Consider the following 26,877-nt stretch of genomic DNA (forward strand, 5'->3'; position numbering starts at 1 on the left):
ATTACAAAACTTTAAAAACAAAAACAAAAAAATTAGAACAGAAAAAACACTATCTCCATTTTGAAAAATTTATATTTTATATTTATTTTTACAATTTTGGGATGTCTGCATTCAGTTTCATCCCCAAAATGTAAAAAAGAAAAAAGAAAAAAAAGGACATTAAGTGTTTTTCACGTCGCAGCGACAATATTTTTGAATGATATGAACACATGGAAAAGTTATTATGCAGAAATGTGCATGTTGCTTGAGGTCAGTCAGTCCACCATTGGGCTATCGTTTGTATTTGGCTATTCTATGTATATTCTATGTAAGATGAGCGGATTCTTTATCGTCATACTGGTGAATTAATGTGCCGTCAAGCTCCTTGATCACAGAGCAGGAGGTCCTTGGAACGTTACCGGAAGTCGTCACGTAAAGGGCACTGTTATTCACTAATTCCATTGACATTTTACGGAATATTTTTGACTCTCACCGTAATACGGGACAAAGCGCGTCCCTTGACAACTCAACAACGGTATGCGTAATGATTCCGTATTTCAAGGGACGCTTGGCAACCCTACTTAGTTAATATAACTTAGGCCCATTTGCACCGCTATAGCTAGCTAGCGCGGTATTGCCACAATGACTCACCCATGAAGTTGAGGTAGGCTTCGCCGCCCAGCGCGTGCGTGAGCAGGCGGATCATCTTATGCAGTTGCATCCCGCGATCGATGACGGGTGTCATGGGAGCCAGCGAGTCCATATTGGTGTACATCTCCTTGTCCATCAGCCAGAACGCCAGCGTTTTATCCCCGACCAGGGCCTGGAAAAATGATATGGAGGATGGGCATTGTGAGCACACACTATTTGTCTACTAGCTACGTACTGTATGTGGAAAAGTGATGTAATATGCATGCCAGGCCAGTAGATGGCGATGTCAATGTAAGGAAACGCTATCAAATTGCTTGTACTGAAAATGGTTGGCTGATCTTTTAAGATCTGTAGAATGTTGTGTTCTGTGACAAAATTAAAGAAGAATAGACCCCCTTCTTTTACCAGACCAAAAAATAAATAAAAATAAATCATTTTACATTCTTTAAATCGGGTTAGTTTCGCCAAAAATACTTGTTTCTGACCAAAAACGTTGTGAAAATTTGCTTTTTGTGAAAAAAAAACAGTTACTTTGATGTTTATATATTGCGTTGCTTTATAAAAAAAATAAAAACAAGGGGACATAATAATGACAAAATCATAAATTTCCAGAGAAATAATTAAGACATGCACTGCGACTCCCGCATGGCTGAAACCGAACATCAGAGGATTTTTGACGTTTTGTCATTCACGCCATGAACTGCATCATCTTTTCTCGCGATCATGACGGACTCTTTTCTACCACCATTACACATTCTCTGTTTATACTATACAAGAAACGATTATTTAAATAAAACGATTATTATGTCGATTAAACGACGACGAATCAGACAAAACAAACATGCTTTCATTTCCAATAGAAAGGGAAGAAAACGCACAAACATAATTAGGATTCAGTTACTGATAGAGTAACGTCAGAAAGTATGTAAAAATGGTGATCATTCATTTCCAAAATAAAAGCACATTTTTGCAAAAGAGTTATTTTGATTAATCATGCTTCCATAGAGGAGTGCAAAAATCTAGTCTTGAGTGGCCATTTTCATTTAAACAGTCTCTAAACAATTAATCAATTCTCAAAAATAATAATCTATTCATTTGGTAATTGATTCATTGCTTGCATTTCCCTTCTTCTTGTTCTGATCCTAAATTCAAAGTGATGCGACACCACCATCTACAGGAATCTGTTCGTCATTACAACGGTTTATAAATCTGAATTTCTCAGACAAGCTGAGCGAGACCTTCTTCCAACTCCTACCCATTGAAAAACACACTTCGCGGAACGTCAGTGTCAACAAACGGTTGGATTTCAGTTTCCAAATGAATGAATGAAAATGTATTCGATTCATCGGCAAATTAAACATTCAACGTGGTCAAAAAATTTATTCCATACATTAATATACAACCGGAAGGGTGTCGGCAGAAGCAAAAGCTTTAAATTTCTCTAGCACTACAAAATAGAAAAAAAATAATCAATTCAAATATTGTACATTTTATAAAGCACAAAATCAAGACTAACCTCGCACAATATAAACGTTAACGTTAGTGAACGTGTTCAGTTGAAAAACAACAAAGCAAATTGCTAACCTGGTCATGACTTTCAGCATAGGCGATGCTCTTTTCCTCGTAGCGCCTGTTGGTCAGCGTGTGGACAATGTTTCCGATGTCCCATTCTTCATCCTTGAACTCTTTCAGGATCTGCAGCATGGGGGGAAAAAAATAAATTTGAAAAAAATAAACGTAAAGATAGATGAGCGTGAGGGATCTGTTTGGGGCTTTCTGACTGATGTCCAAAAAAAACGCTGGCTATTTCGGCTTTCTGGAATTTTCTCTGGGTTACACTTGTTTCTCAGATCAATCTCTTGTTGTGACGTCTCTATATCTGCACCGTGACTTATGTCCGCTCGATGAATGGCTTTAATGGAGTTTTTAATAACTCCTCCGCAGCCCCACGGGCGGCGTGGCGGCATACCAGAAGACGGGCAAGGTCGCAGCCTTTCATCCAAACGCGGGGATTCCACAATAAATCCCGGCAAAAAGAATCAATGGGCGGCCGGCGGCCGGGCCGACTCGCGAACCTCCTGCCGGGAATCATTTACAACAGGGGTCACCCGGCCCACGCGGTGCAGGCGCAACGGCTATGACGGTGTTTCCCCGCTACATTGAACGGCCGCGTTATAGCGCTGATTTTGAAGCAGTTGTCGTTCTCACCAAGCAACCAGCAAATAAAGCATTATTGTACGTTGTTTTTGTATGTGTTGCTGCTCTGTATGTATTGAATTTAGGGCTGTGCAATTAATCGAAATTCAATTCCAATTTCAATTATTATACTGCACAATTACAAAATCAGCATAATCGTAAAAAAAATTTTTTTTGGGGGGGGGGGGAGTTGTATAATTTATACATTTGCACCTTTGTTAAATTTTAAAATAGCTTATTTAATCAATTTTGTTTCATCCAAAAGGAAGTTGCATGATTATAGTGTTTCAAAGAATTGTATTTGTCTTAATATTTTATGTTTTTTTTTTACGTTTAAACATTTTCTTGTTTTATACCCAAAAATAAATGATCGTCTATTATTATAAATATATGTTATGTTATTCAGTTTGATCCAAAAGGAACTTACATAACAATAGTGTTTCTTCTGTTTTTTTTAATTTGGTCTTAATATTTTTGAATGGGTAAACATTTTCTTGTTTTGTACCACAAAATAAATAATCGTGATTTTAATTTTTTCTAGAATTGAGCAGCCCTAATTGAAGTAGCAGCTGTTTGAAGGTTTATAATGACCATAACATCCAATGCTAATTTCTGTTAGCGTGTCTATAGTGTTTCACATTATATACGAGCATTAAGCTTGTGCGCCTTTGAATGTTGTTATTGCTAGAAGACTTTCAAAACAAAACGATATCAATTTTGGGTGCTTAAATATACAATTCTCTTTTTGTGCATGCAAGAAATTAAGAAATGCGCTAAGGAATGCTTAAAACATTTATTTTAAATGTGTTTTAATACATTTGTGGGAGGGGTAAATTGTATAAAAAAATTTAATTTTAAATATTGCCATGGTTCCCAAAACGTATCTATACATTTTTTAAATGTTTTTTTTTATGCTAGAGCATACAGAAGGCTTTGATGCAGCCTCTGAACTGACGGACGCTTAAAGCAATGGTAGTTATTACAAAAACGGCCAGCAGATGTCAGCAGAGCAAAGGCCCTTTTCCCCAGTGTTTTAAACAGATTTGTGAATAATGATAAAACTTAGCCATATTCTAATGCTAATTGCTGCAAAACGGAAACAGATAGATATACATTTTTTTTCCTGATTAAAGAAGAGACTCTAATCTTTCTTTTGGTGGGTTCCATGTTTTTATAGCAATAGAACACAATATTATGTGGGCCATGCCAAATCAGTCAAAATGCAGTGAAACATCTGGGAGCGAAGGGGGTTACTTCAGTGAAAATAGCTGGGAGTGAATGAGTTAAAAATATATATTTTGCTCTCTATACTGTGGATTTTCTCCAATAACGAGTGGGTCTGGAACGGATTTCCCACAAGGAATGGGGGTTGACTGTAATCCTTCGCAGTTAGCAACAAGCTAGTTCCTAAATGGAATAAATGCCCCCCGCCTTCCTCCCCGCTTGAGCCCTTGCTGATGGACGTGCGGCCCGTCCGGCTGGATGGGGGCAGCACGTGGCGAGTCTATCCCGGTGACAGGCTTGAAGCGTGCCGGGTGGAATTGGCCCCGACAGCTGACTGACAGGCGAGGAAACCTTTATATTACTCTACAGAGAGGTAATCCTTGGAGTAAAGGGGAGTAAATTGTGCCGATCAATACGTCCAAAATGAACTGGCTGGTCCAACTAAATAGTGGCTCTTGGCTTTATGTATTTATTGTACATTATATACTGTAGATATCACCTTTTCACCTTAGCCTTGTGGGCCCAGATTAGTTAGTGAAGGTCAATATATAGCTTCACACAGGACTGCTGCGGCGAGTATATTTGACAGTTTATTAATATAACCAACACCGAGTTTATGATTCTTTATCACAAACAAAATTGTTAACTGGGAAACACTCTTAGCGTCTTTTGAGGCAGTGATTCTCGACATTATAATGGCCCGCAAATTTGTATTTAATCTTTACGTATAGTCGCGGTTCCCTTTTTGCGGTCTTACAATTTTACATTTTTCTGTATGCTACTTCGAGCCTTTAGTAAAGGCCTCTACAGCAAAGCTAACATAGCTAGCTAATTTACTAGCCATAACCTAGTCAGAGCGAATTGTAATCCCTCCACAGGTGGTCAAGGATAGACGCAGCCGCTAGTGTACTTTCAATCACTTTTTTTTGCTAGGTCAACAACCAACGTTTGCCCAGAGGCACTCGGGTCGATACGCATACTAGCTAACGGTTAGCCAGCTAAATCCCGCCTTTTAAAGCCTCATGCACATTCAAAGTCACAGATATAACCGTGTAGACCATGCGGATAACAACCCCAAGAGGACAAAAAATTAATAATACCAGCAACTCACACACATTTTTGTATTGGTAGTATGCATAAAGCTTTAAAACATATTGTAAATAAAATAAATACACTAAATACTACTTTACTGTTTGTTATCAAGCATTTATCTGGGTGCAAATATTAACTTTTGTGTGCAGGAAATTTTAATTGAATCATTGTTAGAATAAATGTACATAAGTTATCCCATATTTACTCGTATAGTACTGCAAAGCATGACTCATGCTCGTGCAGCTTCAAAACCAAGAACTGTGCCCCTATCACAGGATAGCGGCTGGAACATTTTGCGGTCGAACTGTTGAACTTTGACTGTTGAAAGTTTCAGTGCCCAAGAAAAACACATCTACATTATTATCTGCACAATGACTCATATCCGTGATGGTTTTCGTGTTGCTGCTGTGTGTCCCCCTCCCTTTTAGAGCAGCAACGGCTGTGTAACTAGGGAACGCCCTGTAAAAAAAATAAAAAGAGGGTTGGGCAGAATGTGCTTCAGAGCGGGTCGGAGATTGTAATCTGTGCACATCTCTGTCTGTTCTCCTCGCGAGCAAAAATAATCTTAAATCTCTTGTCTTCCTTCCTTGTCTATTGTTTATTACATGTTTTAGGTTGACTGAATTTGACAATCATTACTCAGGTACGCTTTCTAATTTTCTTAGACATCCTTTAACAGTGTTGATGTTCAAACAGCATAATGCTACAGTGTCTTACAATAATACTCAATATCATTTTTAGGAATAAAACCTTGTTCTCATTTTTGAATTGACCTAATATGGTTAAAGGTGAGAACCATTGTTCTACAGTATTTGGAGAAATTGCATAAAGAAGGGCAGAATGCAGTACGCAAGGTCGTTTGACTAAAACCTCATCTGTCGTCACATTTACACCAAACATATGTCACAAACATACAATATATACATTTTACACTTGTTTATAGTTATGTTGAACATGCAAAATGGACAATATGGAATAAATCCTCCCCCCCCACCATCCATCACAACATTCAGTCACTCAAATCATTTCTGCTCACTGCAACCTCACCAGTGCTGTGGGAGCAATTAATGTGTTAGCGGCGCTGTCCAAGCGGAGACGGCGAGCGACCCGCTTGACGACCACAGGCTCGACCGCGACCCGGACCCCCGAGCCCCTTGGCGCCGCAGACACTCCGCTTCATCAATGGTAATGAGCAGCAGCGCAACAAATCTTACTTTACAAGCCGGCTATCGCCAGCCGAGCCATGAAGTGCTCGGATTAATTAGGCAGGGATGGAAATAAAATGTAAAAAAAAAAAAAGAAAAAAGAAGAAGTGTAGCTTCACGGCAACCTTTAGTGGTTCTAACATTGGGTTCCCGGACCTCTGGAGGTCCATAAAGCATAGCTTGGAAGTGCATATTATTATTTGCATATTATTTTATTAGGGATGTCCAAATTAGTGCGTTAATTTTGAGCTAATTTAAAGTTTCTTTAACGCCACAATTTTTTTTTAACGTGCGATTAATGACCGCCCCTTACTTGGATAGTCAGTGCAGGTACTGGGGGAATTCCAGTCGCAACGCAGAAGACACGTCCATGTCAAAATTTAGTAGTACTAAATTTAATAATAATGCAAATATTTGTGGTAGACTAGGGTCAATTTCACAAGTTACTTCATGCTAAAGATTAGATAGCTCTTAATATTAAAATAAAAATGCAGAGCTGTCACCAACGCTGCAAATAAATATCACACTCGTTTTTTACAGTAATAACTCAATTTTATGAAATTACTGTATCAATGACTAAAAGATGCAGCCACGATTCTATTGGTTTATCATCCCCCCCACTTGTATGTTAACAAGAGTATGAAATATTTTACTGTACATTTAGAACAGATATAAAACTTGCGATTAATCGTGAGTTAACTATTGAAGTCATGATGTTAATTACGAATAAAAATTTGAATCGCCTGAGATCCCTACATTTTCTGAATTAAAAAAATGCATATATACATAGAGGCAATAGCATAGTAATAAAACAAACAAACCAATTATTCCTTCCTATCTTTGGGGCAATTAAGTGCTCAGAATTATTATTATTATTATATTAGAAACTATTTTTAGAGTCTAAAGGGCAGAATAAAAATTAAAGTAATATGAGAATATATATTTTTTTTTAATTCACTTGTTAAAATATGACTTTTATACCTTGCTCCAAGTAATTGTAAACATCAAATGATTTCTAAGCTCTTTATTTTAAAGGGGTCATGTTTGAAATGGCATTTAAATGTATTGGGATCATTACGTTTGCGGTACATTTACAATTTAAACTACAGACAAATGCAAACATTTGGAGACGGGGGCTGGCAGTGGCATTAGGTACTGTTCTAAGATTCTTTTTTTTTTTTTTTTTTAACCATTAAAATTTCAATTCTCGTGCAGTAAATCACCCAGTACATACTTTAATGTGTAAGATGAATAATTACACCAAATATATTGTTAACAATTTTATAAAGCGCAACTCTCTGCACACCGCTACGCCTCCTTCCATCAAACACGGCGGCCCGGTAGGGTCATTATCCACTAAAATCAACCCCGCCGAGTGGCAGCAAGCAAGGAGGTCAAAGTGAGACGCGGCGTAAACAAGCAATTTTCGATAAGCGCCCTCTAATTGAAAGCGATTCCGCCATGATGGACGCCGCAAAGAAAAGCGTGGCAGAAAGAAATGTGTATTTCCATTCAATTAAAAAAAAACGGGCAGAAAGAGAAATGGGGCTCGGAGGTCATTGGAGTCGAGAGATGCCGAGGGAACCGGCAGATTTCACGTTTCTTATTCCCGCCTCTAACTGTTCCAATTATATCCAGACTGCAGCTGGGGGAAGGCCATGCGACCGTGTAGCTATTAAGCGGGGCAGTATTTTGTTTGTTTGGGCAGTGCAACGTCTTGCGCAGCGCTGGATAGTGGCTGTTTTTTGGATTTCACAAACCCTATTCACAAACTATGGCCAGCAGATGGTCAAAGCGTTTGTCACATTAAATCTAATTCACAGGCGTCACGAAACAAAAAAATATTAGTGTCAAAAGTCACTGTTGAGCAGAAAATGTATCTTTTCACAAAACGCTTGTTTTCTCCTTATTTTTCTAATTTGGCTTGATGTCACTCAAATGGCCTATTTTCAAATGGTGATTACTAAAGAATGGAATAAGGTAGAAACGTACTTTTTTTTTTCTGGAGAGCTCAGTATTGTTCATTCGGTAATTTTTTTTTAATTATTATTATTAATTTTTTTTGTATGTGGGTGAGAATGTGGATGTGCCTGTGTGCGTGTGTGCGAGTGTGTGTGGCCTATTTTCAAATGGTGATTACTAAAGAATGGAATAAGGTAAAAACGTACTTTTTTTCCTTTTTTTTTCTGGAGATCTCAGTATTGTTCATTCGGTAATTTTACCGATTTGACAGGTCATCATCATTGCTCTCCTTTAAAAAAAATTTTTTTTTTTATTATTATAAATTTTTTTTGGTATGTGGTTGAGAATGTGTATGTGCCTGTGTGCGTGCGTGCGAGTGTGTGTGGCCTATTTTCAAATGGTGATTACTAAAGAATGGAATAAGGTAGAAACATACTTTTTTTTCTAATGAAATAATAGAATCCAATCTTTCATATGGTATTCACCATGTCTATATAGTCATAGCACATAATATTCCGTTTGCCTTGAAAGAGGAGTGAAAATGCTTAAAATCAGGTTTGGATAATGTTTGGTGGTAAAAAGTGTTAAGACACACCACACCTTGGGATAATCGCTTACAATCCTCTTTGACGGATGATTTGACAAGCAAACCTTTGCTGACTTTGATCACAAGAGGCGAAAAATACTCAGAATTAAGGCCGATTATCAATATTTTCCCCGCCCGGCTTCATCCGCTACTCATTATTAAAAGATCTTTATTTTCCCCGCCACCGTTAAAAGAGTCGTATTGAATGAGTCACAGCGAGGACGGAACTCAGCGTGACGCCAAGCTTGCGGAACTGAGGGACTCATCGGGTACAAATGGGAGCCTATAAATAACACTGTCGAAGTCTGTCTATCTTCTCCCGTCTCATTGCTGTTCCAGCCTGTTCACAAGTAACGTTCCCTAATTGACGCCATGAAGGAGCGAAGCATCGAGAGGTTCATACATCATATTGTCTTATCAAGATCAAGCGCTTTCATCGACTTTCCAGCACCTTACCATTCTGCTAATTGGCATATATAGAATAAACATGAATGTGGAATATCTGCGATGGAGAACTCCATTCTTGTGCTAAGAGTTTTTTTTTTTTTTTTTTTTTGGTATTACAATTGCTGACTTTATGAGCAGATCAAAACAAAAAGGCATGTCATGACTACATGGGGCATATTAAAGCCATGCGAGGCATAATTAAAGCTATGTATAACAACCGCACACTAGTGCAAAACACACAGCGCTATGCCTGGCATAACAATCACACCATTGTGTATGCGGCCTTGAGAGATTCAAAAATAATACATACAATAAGTCATGGCAACAATTCCTATTATCCTTCTCCCTCTTTGTAATGTATGACAACATATACACAGTATCTTTGTTAGCAAATGTTAACATTCAGTTGTACCTATGGAACGCCACTAGGTGACAATAGCACAATGCAAAAATCTTCCCCTAACTGAGCCTTTCCCATCTGTCAGGTCTGTTCAGTGGTTGACTACATAAATGGCCATTAGGGATGTAAAAATGCTACTTAAAACATTGATTGTATAGTTCAGACAATTAACTCATTCATTCACAGCCACTTTCACTGAAGCAACCCCCTTCGCTCCCAGTCAGTTTTGACTGATTTGTGGATAAAGATGATTAGCTATATTCTAATGCTAATTGCTGCAAAACAGAAAACAGATACAAATGAGATGAGACTCTAATCTTTCTTTTGGTAAGTTCCATGTTTTTATAGCAATGGGGTATATGCCATGGAGGAGGCGGGATTTCCAACTTCCTGGTTTTCACACATTTCCGTTTCCTGTTTGTGACGTGTGGGCCACGTCCTAGTTCTTGCGCTTCTGCCTTTGTGCCCCTCGCTTGAACGTTTAAGCCAACGGGTATGAGTGTGTAGTGTGTCTGTCTCAGTTGTCCGAAGCATTTCAGAGAGTTGAGAGTTGAGGCGCGCTCCCCCGCTGGGGGGGCGCAGGGGTGTGGGTGCGAGTGTTAGAACGCGGCCATCAGTGGCCGGAAACGACGCTGATTTGTGAAATTTGGAAGTCGGAAGTCCGTGGCAGAACACAATATTCTGTGGGCGAAGGGGGTTGCTTCAGTCAAAAAGGCTGGAAGTGAATGAGTTAAGGGGCCAAAAACGAAGTCCTTATTCATATATAGTTTTAAAAATGATCACCCGAATAATTGGTTCTCAGAATTTTATTCTGCTAAATATCGAAATTGGCATTGACTTTAAAATGTCAAATTGGACATACAAATTCCTAATTGACGCCAAATTCAAAGCTTGAAAATGCAACTTTAAAATGACAAGGATCTGATGATGTGATAAAGCGAGCAGGAAACTCTCAAATTGTTCAGAGAAGTCAATGCATGAAGGAGAGTTCTCCAATGGCGCTCAGAGGATAATCCTGCAAGTGTTTACCGAGCAGGAGGCTTCAATCCAAGGAAAGTAAAGCTGGTGTAAGAAGTGAGTGAGCTAGGAAGGTCAAGCCTGGGAGTCATCATCATCTTCTTCTTCTTCTTCTTCTTCTTCCCTCTCTGTCTCTCCATCTTCCACGGGGAGTAACAGCCACCGCTGTGAGCGACTGGCTTGATGAACGATGCGTAAACTTTCACGTCCTTCCCCCTCCGGCCAAGATGAACAATCAAGTGTAGCACGGGAAGACGCGTGCCGTGACAAGGTTGCATTCTCCGCTTAATTATGCAAACACAATTTTTTTTTAAATGTTCAAAGGATTACAGGCGCAATTACTTTTAAAGATATGAATGGACCAACAATCACACACTGTGCATGGGTGCACTTAACTCTTTGACTGCCAAAAACGTTAAATAACGTTTAGTAAAATCCTAGGGAGGAGTGCCAAAGACGTTAAAAGACGTTTGTTTCAAAACAGAGGTGAAACTAACCATTTTCTATTGTTGATTACTGAAAAACGGAATAAGGTAGAAACAAACTTATTTTTTCTGATGAAAGATGAGAGTCCAATCTTTCATTTGGTAGTATGTGTGTTCCCATAGTCCACGGCATCCCTTTTCTGAAAACGTCTGGCAGTCAAAGAGTTAAAAGAATGACCCCCAAAGCTGTGTGGCAATCACGTGCTCATGCAACCAAACAACCACTTACCTAAATGTGGCATAACAATGACATGCTCGCGCAGTCAAAAGAATCAGACTTTTAACTATGTGTGACATAGCATTCACAGGCTGGCGTCAAAACAATGAGTCCCAAAGTTATTTGTGGCATAAAAAGCAAAGTCAAAACAATCACTCACAAAGGTATGAGTGGCATGACAATCACATGATGGCGCAGAAAAAACTGCATCAAACACATAATCACATGCTGGTGTCAAAACAATCAGTCTCACAGGTTTGTGAGAATTTATTTTTTACATTATTTTTGTTTGTAAATTTCTTCAAATGTTGACTTATTGAAGCACGTTGAATTATATTTTGCATGAAATGTGCTATATCAAAAACTGCCTTGCCTGTGTGTGGCATAACAATCACGCGTGTCAAAACAGTCTCAAAACGATGTGTGGCATAACAATCTACTCCTAAAGCATAACAATCACTGGTGTCAAAACCATCAGTCCCACTGGTATGTGAGAACTTTTTTATTATTATTATTTTGTTTGTAAATTTCTTTAAATGTTGAATTATGTGAAGCATGTTGAATTATCTTTTGTATGAAATGTGCTGCATCAAAAACTGCCTTGCCTGTGTGTGGCATAACAATCACGCGTGTCAAAACAGTCTCAAAACGATGTGTGGCATAACAATCTACTCCTAAAGCATCGTGTGTGGCACAACTGGAATAAATCCATCCTATATTGACGATAATAAAAAATAAAAAAAAATCTCATATACGGGAACACAGATATTGCACTTCTATAAACAGTTGAGTCAAAAATAACCCAAATAGACCGATCCTCTACTCGACCCAACTTTCTGGGTAAAACACCCATTTCCTGACTCAAAGTTTGGTCAAATTGACCCATAAAGTGGATCGGTCCATTTTTGACCCATAATTGGGTTACTTTGAACCCAACTGTTTTTAGAGTGTGTGATGTATCGTTACATCATAATTTTCCAGTATATCAGCCACAAGCGTATGTATTCCAATATTACCCCAATTGTTGGAAAAATATCACATTATCATATTCCGAGTTTTCATCTCTAGTAATTGGACAGATGCAAAAGCACAGCAGATGAAGTTTCGAGCACCTCAACCATCCATAACACCATGTGACCAACTTTTTTGCATTGAAATGTAGATGTCAATAGCTTTTCATAGCCATTGCTGCGCTCTTATAAACAATGTTTTTTTCCCACGGCATGGTGGGCCATTAAGTACTTCAACATTGGCACTTTGGGCTGAAGAGGTGAGCTAAAGGGTGCTTCAATACTTGTTGTGCGGAAGGACATCCGCGGTATCCTGTGCCAACAATTTCCCAACCGGCGTGTGAACGAGCACCGAGTGGTCATTTGTATCTGTCCAACAACGTCAAAATAACAAAAAGAAAAATGTCCATTACTAACAACAAATCTAGTGGCGGCCAAAGACTTTGGCACAGTAATCGCCACCAGTACGTTTTTGATGTGGCTGAGCACGTAGCTGCAGAGTTTGCAGCAGAAATGAGGCCTTGTCACCTTCATAAAACATTGATTTTGTATTCATAAGACATAATGGCAGGCATGGAAACGTGTGTCTGATGAGGTTTACCCATAATGCCCCACTTCTAGAAATGAGAACCATTGTTAAAAACATTATTTTTTTTTTAGCTAGTACTTCAGAAGGTAATACCATGAAAGAGGTAGAAATATACTTTTTTTCCCCTAATGAAAGAAGAGACTCTAATCTTTCTTTTGGTAGATTCCATATATTATTATAGAAATAGAACACAATATTCTGTGCGCCTTGCAAAATCAGTCAAAATCCATTAAAACAGCCAGGAGCAAAGGGGGTTGCTTCAGTGAAAATGGCTGCCAGTGAACGAGTTAATATTGGCGCCATCCCTAATAATTCAGGATATTTATTCATGTCAATACTGATCATGTTACTTATTTATCACAATAATTAGTGTTGAAAAAAATTATCTTTTTCTTGCGCGTGTTCGTTTTCTTTGGGGTAGTGAGAATGTTGGTTATCCGAATGCAGGCTGGAGATCGATGAACAGTTACTTCGAAGCTTTTATTTCTGCAGAATATTCCGGGCACAAGTGAGTTCCAGACAACGGCTGCAGCCTCTCACAAGTGCGAAGATTACAGTGGACTTACAACATTCTTATGCTATCTTGAAGGGCGGTACCACGAAGCCCCCAGCAAACAGCCCACCCGGAGTTCACCGGACATGAGATACTTTAAAGACATCATACTAACACATTGACTTCAACCACAGACAAATGGTCTATTGTTGTGGAAATAGAGGAGGTCCTCCAGACATGCCGGCAGCGAGCAGAAATCGCGACAACACTCACAAAGACACATCCACAGATAAAAGTTCTACTGAGGAAATAAGGAAATTAAAACAGTTATGACTAAATCTGGGCAGAAGACCCTCTTCAATAGGAAACACCAATATATATAAATCTCTTCCAGTGTTTACATTTTCTATCACTTCTACAACTTCCTAGAAAATCACAATGTGCCATCACCGCTGCGCTATACTTAGCGCGGGCCAACGGGCCACTCGTGTTGTCCCTGGGAACTACCTGGTGGCTGCAGGCACCAAATTGGTGGCCCCTGTTTAGAGTTGTGAGGATTTACGCTGTGAACAAATGCCATTGGTGTTTTTTAGAGCATAAAAACTCAGACTGCTCACACTGCTGCACATCGTCCAATACCGAAAGAGACGGCAAAACCATTTATGTGAAACTTTTGCCACATCTGCGCACAACTTTAGCAAGTGAAGCCGTTTAGGTGCGCTAACCGCTAACGTGTTGTAACATTCGGCCCGGCTCCATAACGAGATGACCTTCGCATGAAAGCTCGTCGCCATCCCCGCCGGCCTCACAAGGAGAATACGCCGTACGTGAATGCATACACGCGGGAATGGCGGTAATTACCCGGTGAACGGCAAGGTCACCGTGAATGAACAGGTCAAACGCTTTTATTTTTGCTATAACAACTGTGTCTCGTCGTCCCGCTTCTTCCGTACGTCTTTTGTTTGAGGGGATGAATAATGACCTTCTCATTCAGTCAGGAGGTGGGATTAAACAAGCAAAAAAATAAAAGAGCGCTGCATTAATAATAAAAAAAAGAAAAAAAGAGGAACAAAGGGCTTGCATGTGGAAGATTAAACCTCTCACACCGCTCGGGGGCGAGAAAAAAAAAATACTCAAGTGCTTTTCACACAAGGAGACTTGATCATATTAGCTGGAAGAAAAGGCACATGTGCATGTGACGAGTGCCAGGTAGGCATGCACTTTTTGTAATGATACAACAATTTACTACAAATTAATTTGCGCGCCTCCAAGCTAAGGGTTGCAGACAACCGAACCACTGTGATGTGTTTCACAATTAGAGATGGGCGAGTATCAATACCAAGTGTATCGGTATCGGGACCAAACCTGCCAAAATAAAAAATAAATCAATAAAAGTGAAAATAAAAAAAAATGAATGTAAAATAATAATACAAAATGAACATCCATTTTTATTTTCAATTATTTATTAATTTATTTATGTATTTTTATTTTGGCAGTTTTGGTCCTCCATAATACCCAACCTTAAGTCTAAAAGGTATCAACGGCGTCCGGTAATCTTGTGGCCATTTTACGGCCAGGAACTAGAAATTAGAATAATAGAAAATTGCCTCACTCAATCCCACCCAAAAATTTATAAATATGTTTTTTAATACTTTGTCCTTCACACCCCAAAACATATTTAAACGTGTTTTATGTTTTTTTTTTATGCTAGAGCATATAGAATGCTTTGATGCAGCTTCTGACCTTAAGAGGTCACTTAAAGAAATGGTAGTTATTACAAAAAACGGCCAGCAGGTGGCAGCAGAGTATAAGAGACCATCCAGGGCCATGTCGCAACAAGCTCTTTTTGCCTGTGTTTTCAACAAGTTTGTGAATAATGATGAAACTTAGCTAAATTATAATGCTTATTGCTGTAAAACGGAAACAGATACAAATCTACTTTTTCTCCTGATGAAAGAAGAAACTCTAATCTTTCCTTTGGTAAGTTCCATGTTTTTATAGTAATAGAACACAATATTCTGTGGGCCTTGCAAAATCAGACAAAATCCAGTAAAACTGCCAGGAGCGAAGGGGGTTGCTTCAGTAAAAATGACTGCGAGTTGAGTTTTAATTTCATGCAGGGAAATTTTTTTTATATAGTGCCTAAGTAGGCCTTTCTTCAAAATTATCTGTCATTGAAAATTGGCATCGGTCTGAAAAAGAGTGGTATCCAACATCCCAAATCAAAATACTTGAAACACTTTCACACTTTTGCACTCCAACTGTCAACTCACCACGGGGTGTCAAATGGTGTAAACAAAAACGAGTGAGAAAATACAAGTGAAAGCAGATCAGCTTACCTGAATCCACTTATCGGGAATAGCCATCGCTAATCGGTAATCAAAACCGAGCCCGCCTTCCTCCACTGCCCTGCAGAGGGCGGGCATCCCCGACACGTCCTGCACAAAAAGTTGCATTTTGGGTTAAGAAAAGAAGAAAGTGAGAACAGAAGGAGAAGAATACAAGCAGAGACGAGGCGAAGCAAGCAGTAAAACTTGCAGTGTCAAAATGTAATGATCCTTTTGAGGATTCACCATGAAAAAGCGAGCCTGAGGGGCTATTCGTCACTGCTTTCAGCTTTAATTAGTATTCTTTCCACGACTGAATGGGTCTTTTTTTTTGGTGATATTAACCAATTTTTGCAAGTGTGTGAATCCTGGTAAAAAGGGATATATTTAACGACTCTTTTAAAATCTCACTCACAAGCAAGCGTCCCCTGGAAAAAAAATGACCCCAGACACTAGACTAGATTCACATTTTGGCACTAAATTGGGTGGACATGTTTATCATGACAGGGCGCATAGAAAAAAGTCTCAAGGATTCATGAAGAAAACTGAACAGCCTGTCGGTCCTTTTGGATGGAAGCAGCAATTTTGGGCAAATTCCAGGACTCAAATTCTAATTTGCCAAAATGGGCCCCAATCAGAAGCAGGCATCCTTGTGGGCAGAGCATGGCGTCAAGTTTGAGAATTTCGAGGACCATCCGCCATTTGGTAAAAAAAACAAAAAAAAAAACTAATTTGCTCCCCAAAATGTACAAATTTTAAATATTGTCATGGTCCCAAAGACGTATTTGTACATAAAAAAAAAAAAAAAAAGTTTTTTATGGAAGAGCTTTGATGCAGCCTCTGACCTGAAGAGGTCGCTTAAAGCAATAGTAGTTAATACAAGAAACGGCTAGCAGGTGGCAGCAGAGTATAAGAGATCAAGCAGGTCAATGCTGCAACAAACTATTTTTCCAAGTGTTTGTGAATAATGATGAAGCTTAGTTATATTCTAATGCTAATTGTTTTTTGTTTTTTTTCCAGATGAAAGAAGAGACTGTTTCTTTTGGTAGGTTTAATGTTTTTATAGCAATAGAACACAATATTATGCGGGCCTTGCAAAATCAGTCAAAATCCAGTAAAAGAGCCGGGAGCAAAGGGGGTTGCTTCAATGAAAATGACTGAGAGTGAATGAGTTAATTAAGATTTTACAACAGGCAAAGTTTGACCCTGGATTATTTCTAATTGCATTCCCTCCTATGGGAACATTGTTTGGAATTCCGAAGAAATCACAAGGTCAAAAAGTGTCCCCGGCGCGGATCCTTGGAGGTTCCTTAGGCCGACAAGAATGACATCTCATTGCCTTTTCGCATTACTTCCTAATTACAGCAATGAATACGCAAGGAAGCAGCGGCCGGTGATGAAGTGCCGCTCACTAATAGCCGCCGCGGGCCACGTCATTACAAAAGACGACCTCTACCTCGGCGACGGTGATGCAGTCGGGATACAGCGTGTGCAGGATGTGATTGGCCAGCATCAGGTACACCAGCGAGTCCTCGTCCACGTGGAGGCCAAAGTACTCGCTGTAATCCCCCGAGAAGGCGACGCCTGAGGAGGAAACGCCCACATAAGAAACCTCGCTTTCGATGCTACACTTTTAAACCGTTGAGGTTACGGAACTTATGTAAAGAAACTCATCAAGTGTGAAATTAAACAATTAAGTAAATCGTTTTTTTTATTTTTATTTACCCGTTTCTGAAAGTCATCTAAGTTTCTCTGTATTATATACGATCAGTTGGACTAGGCGAGCCACAGCCACTTTCAAGCAATTGCCAGCATCCAAGACCCACAGAGAAAAAGTAAAGGTTAAAGGTAAGCAGAGCTGCATTGACTTTTGTTAGCATCTTAGCATTAGCTTTTGACACGCGGTCAGATACTTGATTGCTGAGGAACCTTGAGCCCTGCTGCGAATCGTGAAAATCCACCAGTATGAACTCCCTATCAAAAAGGTTTACTGTAGAATAATTGCCTCTAGATGACACAAGATGGTGGTAAAGGACTACTTTTGTCTAACTGAAGATCCTGAACTCAGTTTGGCACAAAGATGCCACCAGATGGAGTCCTAGCAGGGCAGTAAGTACGTGATTTTTCCAAGAATAACAGGAAAGATTAAAAACAAACAAAACAAAAAAAAACACACAAAAACATAAATAGTGTATATGCATACATTCATGAGTGACAAGGGCTGTGCAATTAATCGAAATTCAATTACAATTTCAATTATTACACGCTACAATTACAAAATCAGCATAAGCGTAATTTTTTAAAATTAATACTAATAGTGAGTTATTTAAATTTATACATTTGCACCTTTTTAAAATAACTTTTTTTTTTTAAATCATCCAAAAGGAACATGCATAATGATAAAGTTTCAAAGAATTGTATTTGTTTTAATATTTATTTGTTGTTTACGTTTAAACATTTTCTTATTTTGTACCCCAAAAAAAAACGATCGTCCGACTGCACAGTGCACAAGCTGCACTCCAACTTCAAGTTTTTGCCAACATAATTAAATAAATAAATAAATATATATTTTTATAAATACATATTATTATAAATTCAGTTTGGTCCAAAAAGAACTTACATAATTATAGTGTTTCTATTTTTTTTTAACTAGTGTTAATATTTTTAAATGCTTATACATTTTCTTGTTTTGTACCAAAAAATAAATAATCATGTGAATAATTGTGATTTTGCTTATTGCCAAAATAATCGTGATTATTATTTTTTCCATAATCGAGCAGCCCTGTGAGTGACTGTATTTGTATTTGGTGACAATCGTGCTCGGTGTCATAATGGATATGTAGACCGACTAACGTCCTTTAAACAATTGCAACTATGTCCAGCGTTGGCATGGCTTACCGATGCCGTGGTGGTGATACAGCATGGAGGTGACGCCGTCGAATCGGAAGCCGTCAAACTTGTACTCTTCCATCCACCAGCGCAGGTTTGACAGAAGGAAGCGAAGCACTTCCCAGCTAGCAACACACACACATTCAAGGTCAGACACGGCAGAGGCTTGAATTATTCACACGCCTCATCATGCACTTTGAACACTAGAAATTAATTTCCAACGCTGCAGGACATTCACATATTGATAACCAAAGCGTCATTATGTCGCAAGCTAGGCGGCGGCGGCGGGAGTCGTTTTCATTATCGTAGAGACAGCGTTCAGGTTTTCTCGGAAATAAGCAGAGGTGACAAAAGTACTCGCGCTCGCTACTAAGTTGATGAATGCTTGCTTGTGAGACTGGTCAAAGCAAATTCATTTGTCAAAGTGATTGGATTTCAGTTGACAAATAGAATCGTCCATGTATATATGTATATATATATATATATATATATATATATATACACACACACACACTTTTTAAGTGGCAAATTTGCGAGTTTTTTCTCGGAATATTGCGGTCATTTGTCAAGGTCGCTACAGACATGTTTTGCCAGTAAAACTTGCCAGTAAATATGTTTGACGTTATTTATCTTTAACTCATTGACTGGCAGCCATTTTCACTGAAGCAATCCCCTTTGCTCCCGGCTGTTTTACTGGATTTTTACTGATTTTGCAAGGTCCACAGATTATAATATTCTATTGCAATAACAAAATGGAATCTACCAGAAGAAAGATTAGAGTCTCTTCTTTCATCAAGAATTTTTTTTTTATATTACTATCGGTTTCCGTTTTGCAGCAATTAGCGTTAGAATGGAGCTCAATATCATCATTATTCACATTCATGTTGAAAACACTGGCAAAATAAAGCTTGTTGCAACATGATCTCTTATACTCTGCTGCCACCTGCTGACCGTTTTTGTAATAAAGTTCAGAGGCTTTCTACTGTATGGACATGGCAAAAAAATAGAACATATTTATACGTTTTTGGGAATAAATGAGTTAAGCAAATGTGAAACGTGATGAATTAAAGAAATCATATTGCTAATATAGTTTATGTGACATTGAGCAACACTAATGAATCTGAAGGCCCTGGTCCACAGGTAAGACTGACATGCCAGAATACAGAGGCTGAAATCTAACGCTACAAAATGAAAAGAATATAATGTTGGGGAAAAATGAATTTAGTCTCATGAAGGAAAAAATATAATTCAGGTTAGTGCTTTTAATAGTGTTGAGACCAGCAAAGAGCCCTGAAGGTCCACCACTGCGAAAATTTTACTTTTGGCTCTTTTCTCAAAAGCACGGCTTCCCTTTTAACTGACGTCTCCATGGCAACATGCCAAAGATTTGCTCTTGTAATGAGCGCCAAATGAGCGACACCCGCGACGCCGATTAAAGCGTGAGTGTCTGACTCTGCGTACAACCAATTTTGCACCTTGGGCACTTGTGGTAGCATACTGAGAACTGGTGCTGAGACTTGCACCTGCACAAGAAAAAACTGGTCCCGAAGACAGCCGTGAAATGTTAGTGACGTAATCAAACAATCATGAAAATGAAACTACTGGTGCTGACTGTAGCGGCGTACATGTAGGCTTACTAATCACGAGTGAGCAATATCAATGACCAATCACATGTTCAGCCGTCAACAAGCGACATGGACTCCCACATACAGTATTTGTTACAGTGGACGCCAGGATAGAATAGCTGTAACGTGTTGTAAACTTACCAAGCTTATATGTAACATTGCGATTGGTCAATATAATTAGAAATAAAAACAACTAAATTTATATATATATAAAGAGAGAGAGAGAGAGAGAGAGAGAGAGAGAGAGAGAGAATAATCAATTTTTATTTTTTTAATCTCATTTTTTATTTTTGTATTATTTTTTAGTTTTATTTATTTATTTATTTAGGGATATATATATATATATATATATATATATATATATATATATATATATATATATATATATATATTTTTTTTTTTGTGTTTGTTTTTATTTCCCATTTATATATGTTTTTTATTTCCTTTTTTAAATTATATATATTTTTTATATACATTTTCATTTTCACTTTTATAATTTTTTTCTTTTATTTAGTCATTTATTTATTATTTTTTTAATTTTGGCAGTATTGGTCCTCCATATAATCAAACATGCCAGTCATGACACACATCACCCTTTCGACCAATCACAGGTGCTGCAGGTACTGATTGACACCTAGACTGACCAATGAAGAGCAAGCTTACTTAACCCGAATCAAACTGTATATATTTTTTTTTCCCCAGCACATGGCAGCACAGCGAGGAAGCAGTTTAACATTTTAGTGATGGACTGGGGCCATTTCATCATGTCAAAAAGCTGTTGCAGCAGCGACTACTTCAATAACCTCTCAAACTGCCACATCCGTCCGCACACTTAACATTTCTTTCCTTCAATAATCCCCCCTGCTCTCTCACTCTCTTTTTCGCTGGAAAATATGTCACCCCTGCAGGTTTTAACTTGTCCTGAGCCCTCCTCCTCATCCTCAGTGATGTCCGACCCGGGCGCATGCTGACAGGTGCGAAGCAAAATGTTACATCAGCGAGAGGAGCAGCACCAACGGTGGGGGGGGGGGGGGCTCGGCGTGAACACCGGCCGGGCTGGGTGGTCACGCAGCTCCTGTGATAAATAGATTAGGTCCTTCACTCTGCTGCACAGAGCCAACAAAGACTCCGGCACAATGCATCCTCCGGGGAAAGAGATAATAGCCAGCCAGAGCTCAGTAGGGGTGGGGGGCGCGGTTGTATTTGTGGCAGGGTGGGGGCTCCGGGATGAAACCGTGCTGCCACATTAGGAGCCACAGTGCCATTCATCATCAAGCCCAATTACGGGCCGGGTGCTTGGCTCTCTGGTTGGGGAACAGATACGCAGCTCAATGAAGTCATCGCTCAGTCTGCGGTGTTAATGCTGGAGCAAATTGCAAACTACACGGTGCTCTTGCTTAAACGCGCCGCTGAAACATGGTTAGGGGAGCGCTAATAGAATAAAGAAGCGCTAATGGAGTCATATTGCTGCTGCTGGTGGAGCATCTTGGATGTACAGCGGAACCTCAATGCCTTCCCCTCATTTGTTTTTCCCTGACAATCTACTTCTACCATAGAAAATAATGGATGGCTGCATATAATATTTGGCAGGTAGCACGGCCAAGGACGTCACTGACCAATCACTGGTGCCGGATGTAGACGGCCAGAAAGCCACTGACGAGTGAGGGACGTCCTGTTCACAGCAAAATCACTAGAGCTAGATTAACACTGAGAGTGTTAAATCTAACACTAGAATAGAATAATCTACACTGGTAAACACTGAGTAGTGTTGAAAGTACTCTATAATAGTGTCAGCGTAAAACATTTAATTATGCCAAAATACACTTAACTCTTGTGTTTATACTTGAGTGTATAGCACTAATATCAGTAGTTGGGTTTCCATCCACGCATTTTTATTCGAATTTTCAAGAAATGCGAAAACAAAACTCAAACTCAAACGCTAGAAATTCGAAAAAGGGCCCAAAATTCTCCCCCCAAAAAAATTACGCTTAGAGGGGGTGGATTTTTAAGCGTATCGAAAAAAGGAAAATGCGAATTTTGGCTATGAAAACAGGTTTTGCGATTAACCGCTCGCAAGACCGGATATTACGTCACACGTATGTTTGTCGTCCCAAAACAATGGTGGACGAAAAAGTAAGGTATGTTTGCTTGTTTATTTACACACAATCTTAAAAACATACAATTATGGCAGAAATAAATAAATAAAATAAATGCAACACATCTGAAGTTGAGGTAGAAACCCATTACGGGCTTATCAAGGACCTAACCTGAGAAAAATAAACTAACATTTTAATAACAAAAATATACTACCAATGCTATATATATAGCCTCAACAAACATATCTTCAACACTGAATTATTACTTTTAGCCTAACAGTGTTACAATAACACGGTTTACTGCATATTTGATCGAACACTGGAAATTTAACACTAGGTGGGTTTCCATCCAATTGTTTAGAATTTTTTTAAGCGAATGTACTGAAAATGCGCAAAACGTACACGTGACGTCATATCCGGTCAAAACGTGAGACGTGTATCCAGTCAGCGTTTATTCGCAAAACCTGTTTCAAAAATTCGCATTTTCCTTTTTTCGATGCACTTCAAAATTCATCCTCTCTACGCGTATAAACTTTTTGGAGAATTTCTAACGTTTCGATTCAGTTTTATTTTCGCATTTCTTAAAAATTCGAATACAGATAAGTGGATGGACACAACTACTGACTGATTTGCTGTGTAGACGCGTGAGTGATGTAACTAACCAACAATTGGTGTATAAGGATTAACAACCAATGACGACTGAGTGATGTCATCAACCACCAATTAATAGAGCTGCTTGTAATAACACAATGTGGTAAATGAGCACCCATGAATGCTGACTTAATAACGATTGATAATGTCGAGCGGCCGACGAAAAAGGAATGACCTAACCGACTAATCACAGGTCTATAACCAACCATTTATGGTAAAGATGAGAAGCTTCTCTACTTTTTATTACAAGCACAGCTTACATGAGTCACCATTCAAATAACAGCCTGCTTCCTTCAGCTCATCTTCATGCGCAGTTGCCGCTTATCGGGTTTTATCCCCCCCGCCACCCTCGCTCCCCCTCCAGCCGTACACGACGGCAACCCGTATAATGCGATGCACCCGAGTTCGCGGGCAGACGGCGGGTCAAGCTGTCACCACGGCGAAGGAAAGATTGGAAGTTTTTTGGGAAAGCTGCGGATAAGAAAGCAAATGGAAGGACGCTGCTGATGGAAGATGTGCACGGGTAGAGGCCAAAAAGATGCTCAGGAAGGCTTTTCAGGCATCCGTCGTGTGGAATTTGGAAATACCTTTTCATAATGTTTGTGAACAAAAGGCACACGGGCGCTTGCGGGTGGCCAAAAAGTGAGTGGCTACAATTGACTTCAACTGAAATGATGACAAAAATCTTGTTTGGTGTTATGCTGCCAGATATACCCCAAACGCTTTTAGGTGTTTTTTGTTGTGGTATTTGCTTGAAATAAATAAATTAATGAATAATTTTCAGCTAAAATAATCATCCAAGCTTAGTCATCATCATCATAGTAAACCAGGTCTTTAACTCATTCAACTCCCAGCCTTTTCACTGAAGCAACCCCCTTTGCTCCCAGCTGTTTTACTGGGTTTTGACAGATTTTGCAAGGCCCACAGAATATTGTCTCCTGAAAAAAACAAACTATATTTGTATTTGTTTCCGTTTTGCAGCATTTAGTATTAAAATAAAGCTAAGTTTCACCATTATTCACAAACACTGGGGGAAAGAGCTTGCTGCAACATGGCCCTGGTTGAGCTCTTATGCTCTGCTGCCACCTGGTGACCGTTTTTGTAATAACTACCATTGCTTTAAGCGACCTCTTCAGGTCAGAGGCTGCATCAAAGCCTTCTGTATGCTCTAGCATAAAAACAAACAAACACGTTTTTGAGACCATGGCAATATTTAAAATAGACGTTTTTATACGTTTTTGGGAACAAACGAGTTAATGAACCTAACATACGAGTTTTGGGATCATAGCTTCCTACAATAAGCCGGAGTAGCCGAAGATCATGCAAAACTCCACACAGGAAGGTCAGATCTAAGATTCAAACTCAAAACCTCTGGAGTGTGTGACCGACATGCTAACCTCACCATGCGGAAAGTACATCAATGACGTGCGGGTTTTAAAGGCCTTTGAATTCAGATTTAAAAGGGTCATATAATGGAAAATTGACTTTTTAATGGTTTGTTTACAAATAGTTGTGTCTCTTTAGTTCCTGCCCACCTATCAAGTGTGAAATTTAACAATCAAGTCAATCTTTTGTTAACGACTTACTACACAAAATGTGTCTGTGAGCCGTTTGAAATGTTTGTTCATTTACGAAGCCCCGGTCCGCTTGCTGGCTGTCAAGTCGGGCTTGCCAGTGGATGATCCAAAGGGTTGAAGCATTTTGGGGGTGTAGGTATAGTTGGATATAGTAGCTACAGACAGATACAGACTGCATGTCACAATTGCACTGGTTAACCACTGATGCCAATGAAGTTAAGAAAACTAAAACGGGGAAAAACAGTCGATATCTACCTCCATAATTGAGTACTCCACTGCTCTCAGTCTTTGCACATTTTTGGCAATTATCTTCCAACGTGTGTAGTGCATTTAGAAGCAAATCTCTGAATTCACTTTACAGGGTCTTTAAGGATTTAACTTTGGAAAATCAAACCTAATACTTTTTTAAGAATCGGTGGACACCCTCATTTAACATGAATCCCAATTTTAAATTGCTTGTAATAATCCCATTTTATACTTTAGAAGTGTTTGCGCCTTGTTTGGGCTTACAAATCAAGTTAATCACATTTATCCTTGAATACCTTTATTTAATACCAGCAGAAGATAAGTTTGGTATTTCCAATCGCCCTATGCACAGATCATTATCAGAGATCTTTGTGGGTCAGAAAAACACAAATATAGACTAATCCTGTCAGAGACGCAATAATTATTCCTTTGTGCTCACGTTCGGCATGAAAATACGGGGAGCAGTGAAAGAGTTTTCAAAGGCGTGGCGCTGGCTCCTTTTTTTCCCCCATATCTTAGGAATCCACAGGCACATTGAAGTCCAACAGAAGCGAATGATCCTGGAGAGGTGGTCAGATTACAAGTTCCTCAGAAGTCTCTCTCATCTGGAGCGTGCCGCCATCCTGCGAGGTTTGGGTTTCGCGGCCTGCCAGCGCGCTCACTCGCCAAACATGCCGCCTTGATTTACTTGGCTGCTGTCTCAAGGTGACTTTGGCATCTTTTAAAAGGAAACGGCGGCCAATAAATTAGGCTGACATCCGCCGGTTGTTGCGAGCACGCCCTCGTACCAGCGCATTCGGAATGGGATCAGGAATTTGGGGGAAAGGATTTATATCTGCTAAGAAAACAAAATATCCTTCCATGTTTTCAAGGGCATTCGAGCTGGACACAAATGCTTTGGAAAATTGAAATGAATATTTAATCTACTTCAATATTTTAGAAACCAAAAGTACACACTTCTTCTGGGCAGGGATAACAAGAAGCCTACAAGGTAAACCTGTTAACAATCACAGTAGAGGTCACTCAAAGCAGAGGTGGCAAATCTAGGTCCAGAAAGTAGCTAGCTAGCTAGCCCCTGGGGCTAACCCCAAACTGTGGCAGGGTTTCTACGTTCTGGACCTGGATTTGCCACCTCTAACTCAAAGTATCAAATATCGATGTATTGTACCCTTTTCTACAATATTGATAAACAAACGTTGGATTTCATCACAATGACTGTCTGATGGCCAAGTAAGCAAACTTTGCTCTTAAGGTATTTAATTCAGTCTAAGTTTGATGTTTGTTAACATTCTTGTTATGCCATGAGCCGAATTGAAGTAAAGAATTGAAGTTAAAAATTTTTTTTTAACTCATTTACTCCCAAAGACATATTTATAAGTTTTTTTAAAAGTTTTTTTTTTAATGCTAGAGACGGATAGGATTTGATGCAGCCTCTGAATGGAAGAGGATGCTTGAAGCAATGGTAGTTATTACAAAAACGGCCAGCAGGTGGCAGCAGAGTATAAGAGATCAACCAGGGCCATGTTGAATAAAGCTCTTTCCCCCACTGTTTTAAACAGATTTGTGAATAATGATGAAACTTAGCTATATTCTAATGCCAATAATAACCAATGTTAGCTTCTGATAACTAGCAACTTAGTCTCCTGTTCTAGATGGAGTCTCAGCCTCCAGAAATCTTCCATAAGACCACAAAAAGACACTTTATAAGTTGCTCGTCACTTTTTCAAAAAGTAGTCTGCTGGAGGCGTTGGAGAAGTCACTAAATGGCAGTCTCACAAAAGCTATAATTCTTTATCCATTGTTTATTTTGACTAAACATGTCAGAGAACTTTTATTAAGACACCTGGGAAATGTATTGAATTGGGGGGGAAAGCAAAATAAGCAAAAAATTATTATTTACTGCCGAGTCATTG

General features: G+C 39.1%; 1 protein-coding gene across 1 annotated transcript in view; it reads right to left on the reverse strand.

Annotated features, from left to right (window-relative positions):
• The window catches only part of gbe1b (glucan (1,4-alpha-), branching enzyme 1b), an 81,484-nt gene that overhangs the window by 29,581 nt on the left and 25,026 nt on the right, over nt 1-26,877 (reverse strand). Inside the window, exons 8-12 of the mRNA XM_077566657.1 lie at nt 18,779-18,894; nt 17,337-17,464; nt 15,893-15,991; nt 2,215-2,325; nt 631-802 (exon numbers count right to left, since the gene is read on the reverse strand). Coding sequence (XP_077422783.1) covers nt 631-802; nt 2,215-2,325; nt 15,893-15,991; nt 17,337-17,464; nt 18,779-18,894 — 626 coding nt within the window. The remainder of the gene's footprint in view (nt 1-630; nt 803-2,214; nt 2,326-15,892; nt 15,992-17,336; nt 17,465-18,778; nt 18,895-26,877) is intronic.

This window comes from Vanacampus margaritifer, chromosome 5 (genome assembly GCF_051991255.1).
Source record: "Vanacampus margaritifer isolate UIUO_Vmar chromosome 5, RoL_Vmar_1.0, whole genome shotgun sequence".
Lineage (NCBI taxonomy): Eukaryota > Metazoa > Chordata > Actinopteri > Syngnathiformes > Syngnathidae > Vanacampus > Vanacampus margaritifer.